Source organism: Epinephelus moara, chromosome 8, assembly GCF_006386435.1.
Source record: "Epinephelus moara isolate mb chromosome 8, YSFRI_EMoa_1.0, whole genome shotgun sequence".
NCBI lineage: Eukaryota > Metazoa > Chordata > Actinopteri > Perciformes > Serranidae > Epinephelus > Epinephelus moara.
Window position 1 is genome coordinate 5,265,289 of NC_065513.1, and position 12,988 is coordinate 5,278,276.

The following is a 12,988-nucleotide window of genomic DNA, read 5'->3' on the forward strand; positions in this document are numbered from 1 at the left end:
CTCCCACAGTACAAAGACATGCAGGTTGGGGATAGGTTAATTGGTGACTCTAAATTGCCCGTAGTGTGAATGGTTGTCTGTCTCTATGTGTTAGCCCTGCGATAGTCTGGCTGTCTGAGGTGTACACTGCCTCTTGCTCAATGTCAGCTGAGATAGGCTCCAGCCGCCCCACAACCCTCAAGAGGATAAGCGGTTACGAAAATTTATGGACTGATTATTTAAAGATATGTTTTTTTTTTAATAAGAGAAAAAGTCAATGGTTATTGATTATTTGGATTTTTCAGTGTGGTAAAGGGCTGATTTTACAGTTGATGACTAGTTTAAGTCCTTGTCATTCCCACTGCTAATATAGTCCTCATACTCGTCCTCCATCTCCTACTGCACTCCTTCATCCACAATACTACCACAATATACTACAATACTTACTCCACTAATACTAATTACTGACTACTCAGCACACAACAGCTCTGCTGCAGAACTCTTTGCTGATGCAAATCAATTCCAAGTGTCAAATGAGGCTGAGAAAGCTTTGATGTCTGATGTCTTATTCTCTCTGGATCAGCTTCATTACCAATGTGCCTAGAAGGTAGTAGAGTTAGGTATAACGTGAGAACTGGAAAAAAGAACATAATGTTAGGTTTCCCTTTAATAAAAAATTGTGGAATTCTTTAACACTGTATTGATTCATTTTGGCCACTATGGGACAGAAAAACATTATAACACCCTGACAAATACCAACCATGTCTACTGAAAATTCTATTCATATACAATATGTTTTCAAGTAAATGTATGTTTCCAAGATCCCTTTTGTTCAGTGATGTACTTGGATGGGTTGATAACAAACATATCTGCAAAACATTCACTTTCAATGTATTTCTGGTGTTTTCCTACAATATCTGCTCCTGACAACTAAAGCCTGATTAATGGTTTTGGTGTTTAGTTTGGACAATTCAAAGCACCAAAACCATTTTCCCTGAACCTTAATCAAGTTCGTCAGTAGTCTAAATATAACTGCATGCTCACGTATGCCACAGTGCGGACATTTCCAGTCGCCTCTCTGTCAGCTCTGTTAAATTTGTGCTCTTATTTCTATTTTCTGAGTTTTGTGGTGCTTTTTGTGGTTGACTCTGGATGGTGGTAGCGTGTGGCTGCCAGTCACTCAGAATGAGGAAAAATATCAACTCACCAGTTTGTAAATTTCCCTCCTGCTACTTCTGCTAGCTAGCCAGGTTGAGGTTTTCAATTGTAAACATCAGTAAACATCAGGAAAAAGATGGAGAAGATGGGCTCCAGCTGAGCTAGCATCCTGCCAGCCATTTTACAGGCATTGGAAAAAAAACTGGATATCAGGAACTGTAATATCCTTTGATTCACTGAAACTTGGCTAAATCCTTGACAGGGCCATTCAACCATGTGACTCTTTTTCTGTATGCTGATGTGATAGAGCAGAGCACTCTGTTCCTGCTGTGGATCACTGCTATATACCGCTCAGAGGTGGCTGCAAAGCAAAGTTGCTGCTTGTGTTTGGGGGAAGCAACCATACGGCCACCTTGCTGGGGTCAGGATGGGTGGACAGTAAATCATTTCACAACTAGAAACCGTAAACATGGACAATGTAGCAAAGTAGCAGCCAACAAGAAGACACAAAAAGACTAAATTACTGTGCACAACGTAAAGCTGAATGGTGCACATTTCACTGGAGTTGTACCTTGTAATGCCATGTGACAAATAAATGATTGACCAAGTGATTGATTGACTATTCACCCTGACCTCCTCCATACGACTTCTGTGCATATGTCACATTTCCTGGATTACTAAAATGTTATAAAAGGTGAAAAAGCTCTGCAGAGTTGCAAAATTACTCACCAAATCACCAAAGAAAAATGTCACTGTACGTTTCTATAAATCATCATCATCGGCGATCACTCGAAGTCGAGTATGATGGTCCTCCCTGGGTATCCTTGTTGTGAGTCTTCAGATGGCTGAAGTAGCCAATTCTAGAGCCACAAACTTTCAGCAGTGTGGTCATGGATGTTGGGTGCTGGCAGTGGGATGTGTGGGGGCCTGCTTGGTGGAGAGCCTCTCCTTCCTTTGCTGCTGCTTGATTCTTGCAGCCTGTTAGAGATGATCTTCATGGAAAGTGGCACCTTTATGCAGGCAGGTTCTACATCCAGGTCTTTGACTGGCAGTAGCTTCCCAGTTTGAGCTGTTGATGTTGAATTTTTTTAGATTGGTTCTGATGTTGTCCTTGTAGAGCTTTTTCTGGCCTCCAGGTACACGGTGACCGGTGGAGACAGGCATCCGTATTACGAGGCCTGTCCATCTGAGTTGGTGCTTTGTGATGGTGGTGGTGATGCTGTCTGTATTTGCCTCCTGCAAGATGCTGGTGTTTGTCCTCTTATCTTCCCAGCTCACACGCAGGATTTTTCGTAGGCATCTCTGATGGGACTCAAGGTTTCTTAAATGTCTACTATAAGTGGACCATGCCTCTGCACCGTAGAGGAGTGTTGGCAGTGTGCCTGACTTTGTACACAAGCAGCTTGGTCTTGGCAAGTAGGTCAGGATTTTCAAAGACCCTTTTGCGAAGCTTTGAAAAAGCGCCACTGGCACAGCAGATTCGGTGGTTTATTTCACAGTCAATGTCCGCCTTAAAGGAGAGGTGGCTTCCCAGATAAGGGAAGTGGTCAACATTTGTGATGATCCCTGTGTCATCTAGGTGTGTGCCTGCAGTGAGTTTGTCAAGCCTGTCTCCCATGCTGACTTGATTGTTATTGTTGGCGGGGATACAGAGGTGTCTGGTGGGGGTTGGTGGAGGACCCTAGTCTTCTTAATGTTCATGGTGACAGCAAGAAGCCGGTAGGCCCTTGCGAAAGCATTGAGGGTGGCCTGAAGATCTTCTTCTGTATGGGCTACAACAGCATTGTCATCTGTCTGCATATTGTAACTCTGTGATGGAAGTATGGAGGACCTTAGATTTGGCTTTGAATCTGTTTAGGCTGAATAGTTTACTATCTGCTCTGTAGATTATGTGGACACCACTGGGTGCACTGTTTCCAACAAAATGGAGGATGGCGGCTATGAATACTGTGAACAGGGTGGGGGCAATGATACAGCCTTGCTTGACACCAGTTTCCATCTGAAAGGGTTCAGTCTTGCTGCCATGGCAGAGGACAGCAGCTGTTGTAAGAGTCTCAGGACCCTGATGTACTTTTCTGGGCATCCAAATTTGGATAAGACTATCCAGAGGGCCTGAGGGTTGACTGAGTCAAAGGCTTTAGTGAGATCTATGAAGGCCATGTATAGTGGTTGCTTCTGCTCCTTGCATTTTTCTTGTAGCTGTCTGACTGTGAAGATCATGCCAGTTGTACCACGGGCAGGACGGAAACCACACTGGGATTCAGGCAGGATCTCTTCTGATAGAGGGAGAAGTCTCTTAAAAAGGATGCGAGCAATGATCTTCCCTGTAGTGGACAAAGGTGATATTCCCCTGTATTTGTCGGTGAAGATTCTCAGTCATCCAGGTCATGGTAAGAGCTACATCGTAGGCAACTGGACTTGCTTGCGTTTCTTGAAGACGTTTCGCCTCTCATCCAAGAACCTTCTTCAGTTCTAAATGACTGGTATGAAGTTGCAGGCTATAAACGCTGTGTGGGTGGGAACCCTTGCAGAGTCGTAGGGGTCACATGAGCGCTTAGTTTCAGAGTCGTTAAGGTCACAATGTGAGTCGTTGACCCACCTGGCCACCATGTGAGTTGTTAGGGTCAGATGGGACCAGGGGTGAATGGGTGTGAAGTCGTCTGGGGAGGGATCCCAAGACTGCATTGTAGGTGGGGGATAAGTAGTGTCGTAAGCCACCCCCTCTGTTTAACGATGGTCGTTCCAGCTTGAGAGCCAGCTCCTCGGGTCGAGACTCGGCTGTCTACTTACATCTACAGGAGAAGGGACACTCCTTTGTTGATAACGAGTCAAAAATTTTGCTCAGGTTCGGCCCACTTGACATGCTGCTGTGTTGTGCTATGGTCTATCCAAATGCTAGAATATGTTATTTACGTGAAAACACCTGAATGCAACACAGGCTCCACTGCAATTGAGTCTGTGCAGCGGCGTGTTTGACTGTGCGTAACAGCAGCCTTTTAATGGACAGTTACACACCGTCCATAACAATAACTAAATCAGGTAACAAACTGCGTCGGACTCGGGTCGGGTTCAGTCAGGAAAATGCGTTCCTAGCCGTGCTCTAGTGTGCTCACCTGTGTGTGTGTGTGTGTGTGTGTGTGTGTGTGTGTGCTAGAGATGCGCGGATGGCGTTTGAGCACACCCGACTCCTCGTGCACTCATCAATCATCCACCAGCCATCCACCCGACGTAATTATCTTCTAAAATTTACAGTATCTCACGTAAGTGAGTACACCCCTCTCATTTTTGCAAATATTTCATTATATCTTTTCATGGGACAACACTATAGAAATGACACTTTGATATAACTTAAAGTAGTCAGTGTACAGCTTGTATAGTAGTATAGATTTACCTTCCTCTGAAAATTACTCAAAACACAGCCATCAACATCTAAACAGCTGGCAACATAAGTGAGTACACCCCACAGTGAACATGTCCAAATTGTGCCTAAAGTGTCAATATTTTGTGTGCCAACCATTATTATCTAGCACTGCCTTAACCCTTGTGGGCATGGAATTCACCAGAGCTCACAGGTTGCTTCAGGAATCCTCTCCCACTCCTCCATGACCTCAGCTTCCTCAGCAAGGCAGTTGTCATCTACTAGGTGTGTTTTGGGTCATTATAGCTAAAGCTTACCTGTCGAGGAGAGGAATAGCCACTTTGGCATCCAATTTCAAATTCTTCTCCGCTTTCAACCGTCTCCACCGCTCAAAAGCATCTCCTATATAGACCCTTGCTTTGCCTCGAGTTTTGTCTTGGCGTTTTTGGGACTCATAACGAGGTTGTTTGGGTTTAGTCGCACCGTCAGCCACTGTAGCTCAGTCGTGACTGGCAACTTGGATGCTGAGACTCTACTGACTGTGTGACTGGTAGACGGTGGGTGGCGCAACAGGCCAAAACACAAATTCAAAACATAAACATGATTTGCGGACTGCAAATAAATTTTTTAGATGCAAATATTCTGGCTGTACTATTGTTGTCGGTGAGATCAGTATGTTATATGAACATTATTCCTTAGTCTCTGTGACATATTAGTATTATTTTTACAACTATTTGCTTTAGATTTCTTACATATAGCTCCTTTAAGTGACAATAATCTATGGGCTCTAGAATGATTCAGTATTTGCCCATCTGACTGTGGTGTTTTCTGATGCAACATGATCACAAAGTGGAGTTGTGCATGGACGGTAGGGGTTAGGAAGATAGGGGAAAAATAAAATGAAAAAATAAAATAAAATTAAATTTTATAATTTTGTTTTGCCATATTATTTGGATATTTTAGCTGACATCTTAATTATGCCTCCACAATATACTTGTAGGCCTATTTGAGTGTTTTTTTTCCCTCCTCAACCACTTAAGGCAATCTTTTATTTTTATTCTCTTATATGTTTGTCCTGTTTGTTTGTTGGTATGTTTAGGCTTATATGTGATTGTTTAATGTTATGTTGTGTATTGTATTCCTTTTTTGATTCTAAAAGTTGGCCAAATATGAGAATGTTCCCTTTATGTTCACGTAATGCAGACTATAATCTAATACGATTTTAATTCACCCTATGAATAACAACGAGCTGGTTATTGGTAGCTATAATTGCAATGGGTTAGCCAATAATGTGAAAAGAAATTAGGTTTTTAAATGGCTTAAAGATAAAAATATGTTTACAAGAGACACATTCTATGCCAAATGACGAAACTAAATGGATGAGAGAATGGGGAGGACATATTTCCTTCAGTCACAGGAGTAGCAATAAAAGGGGGGTTTCAATTCTTATTGAGAGAAATACTGAATATGTAATCCATACAACTTTACGAGACTCAGATGGAAGATGGATTATTGTAGATCTCACAATCAAATCTATACGATTATGTCTGGTTAATTTGTATGCACCTAATACTGATGATGCTATATTTTTTGAAAGTATTCAGGAGGCTGTACAAAATTTAAAAGATTGTGGGGCCCATGTTATTTTTACAGGAGATTTCAATATGGTGATGGATTCAATGACAGATAGGTCTGGAAGTTACTCAGTTAATTATCACCCACAGGCATCAAAAGCCATTCAAACTCTTATGTCTTCTCTTGACTTGCTTCATATATGGCGTTTGAGAAACCCTACAAAAATTAGGTATACATGGCGTAGAAAAAAACAGGCCAGTTGAAATGATTATTTCCTTGTGTCTTTCTCACTCTGTTCCAAGATATTAATGACAGACATAACTGAACGTATGCACTCAGACCATTCCCTTATAACCCTCCATGTGATGACTGATGATTCTCCCAGGGGCTGGGGGTTCTGGAAGTTTAATCAATCCTTATTACAGAACGATTTGTTCATTGAAAAAACAAAAAATTTATTTCTGATTTCTTTAAGCATAATATTGGTAGTGCTAATCCCCATATTGTATGGGATTCATTTAAATGTTCTTTTAGGGGACATTCCATAAAATACTCTTCTTGGAAACATAAGTTATGTGTGCATTACGAAAATAAATTGCTACAAGAAATAAATAGTTTAAATGAAGAAATTGACAAAGATAATCAAGCACCCCAGATCTCTATGAGAACTTGGAGACTTTACCATAAAAAAGCCAGTGGCATTATAAATAGGTCTAAAGCTACATGGATGGAGAAGGGTGAGAAATGCACAGCCTATTTTTTTTTTTTTAAAACTTATGCAACGAAATCAAACAAGAAAAAATATGACTCACTTGGTGACTGACAATGGTTTAGTGCTATCATCTTCAGATGAAATCTTAGAAGAAGGAAAATCCTTTTCTCAAAATATTTACACCCTAGAAGAACAGAGTAGACCACCACCAGATCTCTACCAACCCTTTCCCTGCTTTATATCACAAAAAAATTATCAGAAACACAGAAAAAAAATTGTGAAGGTATGATTTCTGAGAATGAGTTGTATGAAGCAATTAACTCTTTTAAATCAGGCAAATCACCAGGTCTAGATGGGATTCCAATCGAATTTTATAAGATATTTTATGACTATATAAAAGATACCTTGCTAGCATGCTTTAATTACTCATTTGAAACTGGTAGAGTGACTGGAACCCAGCAGGAGGGCTTGATCTAGCTTCTTTTAAAACAAGAGGGAAATGGTCAATACAAAGATCCAGCTGAATTAAAAAATCGGAGACCTCTAACTTTATTGTGCTGTGTTAACAGAATTCTATCTAAATGCATCGCCTCTAGAATTAAAAAAGTTATTCATGATATTGTTTTAAACAATATTAGTTGGTGAACTGGGAAATAGATGTCCTAGCATTGTAAACACTGTTATTTTGTTAGGCAAGAGCCTAAAAGCAAAGGAAAAGAAAGACTGACTCTTCCCACTTTACTTGCTTTCTTAAAACATTATTTTATGTTGGAAGGTATTATTGCTAACAGACAGGGAACAAGGAATGATTATGATAAAAAATGGAATTCATTAAGGCCAAGTCTAGAAGAAGGATGAGATTTTTCTATTTATTTGTTTGTCTTTGGTTTATGTTTTGTATGTTTGTGAAGTTTTGTTGTGTTCTCGTTTTAATTGTTGTATTGTTTTGGAGTGGCTTTGTTTTGTTTTTGTGCCATTTCATGATATTTGTCTTGTTTGGATTATGTTAATGTTTAAATAAAAAAATAAAAAAATAAAAAAACACCGCAAAGGGTCGTTCAGAAACAACCAGTTTTGTTGTTTGTTTGTCTCGAACAGTGGTCTGCAGCTTGGTAGGTGCCTCCACCCATCCCCTTCGCCTCCCAATGACAAAGTCAGCTCCTATACTAAGTCACTTTAGAAATGTTAATATGATATGAATGAAACATACAAATGTTTCATGGTTTGTAGAATCATACAATGTGATCATTTTCTTCTGCCAAGCTGGGCTGAGAATTACATGATAATCATTTGGTTCATCACCAGAGGTTTCCTGTTTCCCTCTAAATAATGCTCAAAGGAGAAGGGCCCACTGCCATAACCTGGAGTTCAATCTGCAGTACAGAGAGACATAAACTCAAATGCTTATTGCTCTGAATGCAAGAAGAGTCCTGATTGTTATACAGACTTATTCCCTACAGACATCTTCAGAGGCCTCATTTATCAATTTATCTAAATGTCTGCATGGAAACTGTCCGCACAAACAAGAAAATGTACACACCTACACACAGTGAACAATGATTTCACCTGTTCTACATCCATCTGCTTGTGGATGTACAGACTTATTTACATACAGAAATGGCCCCCAGAATGTCAAATATCACATTATGTATACACTTCTCCGTTCCCGCCACCATCTCCTGACAGATGACCTGACATAAGGAATGATGGTGGGCTAAATGACCAGTGGTAAGTTCTGCTGTGTATCTAAATCAAGTCACCCACCCCTGAAAACCTAACAACTCTTCCTGACTAGAAACCACTGTCAACTGTTTTCCTGCTAAGTCATGAAAAAATGCAAAAAAATTTAGGGACTAAACTTTGGCAACTCATTACAACTATCATGCCAATAACGCCTATTGAATTAATTTGAATTGAGTGAGTAGTGTGACCCCTCACTTGTCCCATGTGATTGTGCATTAAGGCCCTGACACACCAAGCCAACGGTCGGCCATCAGCCAATGTTGGGTCATCAATGAGCGTCTGACGCCATGGTCACTGCTGTGTCTCCCCACAATAAATCAACGACGGTGGTGCCTGTGGGTAAATGAAATCACTCTGATTGGCACTTCAGCTCAAAGCAAAAGAAGAGAAATGGAAGTGGGGAAAGTAAGCAAAGAGCTTAAGTCCAGAGGGAGCAAGACCAAACTTGTTCCATGAGGTCAGACTATTTTTCTTTAGCCATTGAGCTCTTTAGCAGAAATGTTTCCTAATGGTTTGTGTTATTGTTCACTGGCACACTGTAAATATGCTCTGTTCTTTCAACTTTCTTGGATTGTGTTGTTAACGTGCTAACAGGCTAATTAGCATCAAGACGGTCTTCTGGTTTCCCTTTTTAAATGACGATTACAAACTACCGCCGTCTGCTGGTGTTTCTTCCTCTCATGCAGGCGCAGAACATAGATGCTGGTTGGGTGCCAGCTGTAGTCTTTGCAGTGTGTTCATGTGCAACTTTCTGACTGAGACACGGTGATGTCAGAAGACACAGCAGAGGGCCTTTTTCGCCACTAGCTCTCTGAAAACGGTTTGGTGTGTCTGGGCCTTTAAATCAAAGTCCTGTATGTGAGCAGCGTGTCTTACCTGACTTGAAGGTTCACTGCTGAATGAATCCATTTTGAATTCTATCAGCTGACTGTGACACCTTGCAGGCAGAGTGGCAGTGCCTCCACTGTGTTGACGCTGGGGAACAGTTCTCATTTGAGGAAAGGTGTCCGGGCTTTCCTCAGTGGGTGTGTGTGTGGAGAGAATGCAACCTGAGTCATCTCCTGGAGAACTGACTCCTGCATCAGTGGGAATTGAAGAGTTGTAGCCATTGTTCCAGCTCTGGAGCTCTGAGTCAGTACTGTCCCTGTTGTCTCGGTTGAAGGATGATCGTGATATAACACCAAACTTGCGCATGCGTTTGCAGTTTGCCGAGCTGTCAGAGGGCTCAGAGGTAGCTCTAGCCTGCTTCTGCTCTTCACAGCCATCACTGCTGACAGGGGCACTGATGCTGCCATTGACGTTACAGGGAGGGAGAGGAGCCTTTCGCTTGACTCGCCGCAGCATGATGAGGTAGATACAGCCTCCATTCCAGCACTGGTCAGCCAGGTAACTGTAAGAAAATATTGTGGGATAATGTTGTCACTGCATCCAGGTTCAATTATTATAAGAAAAACTACAGTCCTAACATCTCACATTTTCACCTCTGTGGGAGTAGATGAGCGCTTGACGCATTTCTTACATCTTCGTCTTGCATTTCTTATATAAACTAACATTTTGTTTTTAAATGTGAAAAGTGGACTTGGGTAGGGTTTTACAGTTGGGGCTGGCTCAGGCTTGCCCCTAGTCAGACTGCTATGTAGGCCTAGACTGTCGGGGTGCTTCCATTGATAAAGTGAGCTCCTTTCTCCTCCTTTCTCTCTCTCTCTCCATCCGCATGTATTCATGTCCCATTAATGCATGTTACTAACTTTCCTGGAGTCTTGGCACTTTCTCGCTTTGCAGGTTTCTTGGATCGTTGTTGAGCCTGCTGCCATGGTCCTGCTCAACCCCTACTGCTATTCAACTTTCAATTCAATTTTATTTATAAAAGCCCAATATCACAAAACACAATTTGCCTCAGAGGGCTTTACAGCATACAACATCCCTTTGTCCTATGGGGTTTGGTAAAAGTTTAATTTACCAACTGGCTCCGTTGATCGGGAAAAAGATGGGACTCAGTGAAAACCCAGTGGCTATTGTTGTTTCTCTGCTAGTTGCTCTCATGGAGGAGCAGGTCAGAGAAGCGACCAAGCTGGGAATCACAGCCATGCAACTCGGGAGTCCACAGTGAGGAGGAAATCTGCAAAGATGGCAACACTCTTTCCCAGACATCATCACAGTTTATCTCCGCTGCGCGCTGCATTTGCTTGCTGGTCTGTTTACAGTGGCTTTGTGCTAGCCTACGTCACACGTTTCATTTACTCTGATTGGTTTTCCGTCTTTCCAATTGCGTGAAGGGGCATTTTGAGTGACAGCCGTTGATATCGCCCCTCGAGAATAGAGGAAATGTACACTCCGTGTCCAAGACCCATTCGCGTTTTGAGAATGGGTCTTGGACATCTCTATGAGATGCAACAAGCTTTCACTTAACTTCAGTGTAAACCCATCCACGGATGGTGATCTTTGTGTATCTATCTTGGGGGAAAAAATTGATACAGCATAGTACTGCAATATTGTTGTGTAGCAATATCATATCATCACACAGCGCCAAGTATTTTTTATTTTTATTTTATAAATTATCAATATTACTAATACAAATTAAACATTAAGTAGCCTACTAAAATAATATAATCAATTGCTTTTTCAGTCCACAAGATACATTTTTGCTGCTGCAAAAAAATGGCTTAAGTATCATGAACAGACTGAAAACTTTATCTTATGAGATAAAACAGATGTTGACAAAGTTTGCCTTTGGAGTAAGGCTGTGCAGTTAATCGTCTGGTGATCGCAATTACGATTTTGAGGTCAAACAATTTCAAAATTAATGAAATTGAGGGTAAAGGATTTTTGGTCATGGACATCTGGAGATGTTATTTTGAGGGGTTGGTCTGTGTGTGTGTGTGTGTGTGTGTGTGTGTGTGCGCGCGCATCAGGGCCAAACTCTGCCGTGCGCGATGCAGAGCAGAGGAGAATTGTAAACGTGTGACCATGTAGAGACAGAAATGACATGCCGTCGTGTAAACAACATAAGTCATCACGTGTGCTGCATAATCGTTTACATAATCATGAGTTTTTTGTTGTTTTTTTAAAGATATTTTTTAGGGCATTTTTGCCTTTAATTGATAGGATAGAGAAGTGTGAATGGGGGAGAGACATGCAGCAAAGGGCCACAGGCTGGAGTCAAACCCCGGCCGCTGCGGCAACAGCCTTGTACATGGGGCGCCTGCTCTATCCACTAAGCCACTGACGCCCCCATGAGTTCAATTTTGACCAAAATAATCGTGACTATGATTTTTTCCATAATCGAGCAGCCCTACTTTGGAGACATAATTTACAGTTGAAAAAAGGTAATAGATTGCAACATATCGCAATATATTTTATTGCAATATTCAGCATATTACAATATATTTAAAACTGCAATATTGTATCATGACTTAGGTATCGTGATAATATCGTATCATGTATCCTCTGGTGATTCCCACACCTAGTATCTACTATCTACTTACGTACTTATTTTAATCTAAAACATGATGCTTTTTTCTCACATCAAGTGATTTTGCTGCCTAAACCTAACCATGGGTGTTAACCACATGTTCCAACGTGCTTCACACAGGCGACAGCTATGCGTCACATACAGCTAAAGGGTGAGTCTCATAGAGACACCAAAAGGTACCTTCGGTGTCGGCATCACATTCCAAGGGGTGTGAGAAAGCGTTGGTATTTGATGACCTAGGATGAGAACAGTTTCCTGTGCAGCAAGCGGCTTAATTTTTTGTTTTCTTCCTCTAAATCAGTAGTTTAGAATAGTTCAAATGTGAATCTGGTTCCTCCTGTGGTTGTGTACAAAGCTGTGTCTACAGAGTCGCAGCAGCATCTCTGGAGCTCAGCAGTGAAGTTAGTGAGTGAAACTGTATTACAAGTAATAGAAACAAAGAAAGAAGAAGAAGAAGAGAGAGAAGAAAAAGCATCGACTCTGAAAAAGACCCAGATCCACTGCAAAACACTTCAAGCTGATTCAACAAATGCTTAGTCACACATCACAGTCAGATTTACTTTTCAGCTACATTTCTTAGTTTGAAGAGTCAGTTGCTGTGCTTTTCTTCATGTGTTCACATTCTATGTATACATCTTGTCATTTGGATTGTCATTACTCTGTACTCATGATATCTATTGCATGTCTGTCCGTCCCTCCTCAGTTGCTCTTCCTGGCGTTAAAGTTTTTTTCTGCCAGTTTTTCCTGATCTGATGGGAGGGTCTAGGGACAAAGGGTTTTGTAAGCTGTGCAGACTGTAAAGCCTCTTGAGACAAATCTGTGATTTGTGATGCTGGGCCATATAAATAAAATTGACTTTCCTTGACCTTTTTACCACAACACAAAGAACACCAGAAGGTGGGGCGTCGGTTGGTTAGTGGGTAGAGCAGGCGCCCCATGTACAAGGCTGTTGCCGCAGCGGTCCGGGAACAAATCCAGCCAGATGCGTCCG

At 41.5% G+C, this 12,988-nt stretch overlaps 1 protein-coding gene across 3 annotated transcripts in view; it reads right to left on the reverse strand.

Moving 5' to 3' along the window:
• pdzd2 (PDZ domain containing 2) overlaps window positions 1-12,988 on the reverse strand; it is a 108,211-nt gene that overhangs the window by 61,616 nt on the left and 33,607 nt on the right. For all 3 annotated transcript variants that reach the window (XM_050049932.1, XM_050049930.1, XM_050049931.1), the window contains one exon: window positions 9,402-9,915. In XM_050049932.1, coding sequence (XP_049905889.1) covers window positions 9,402-9,915 — 514 coding nt within the window. The remainder of the gene's footprint in view (window positions 1-9,401; window positions 9,916-12,988) is intronic.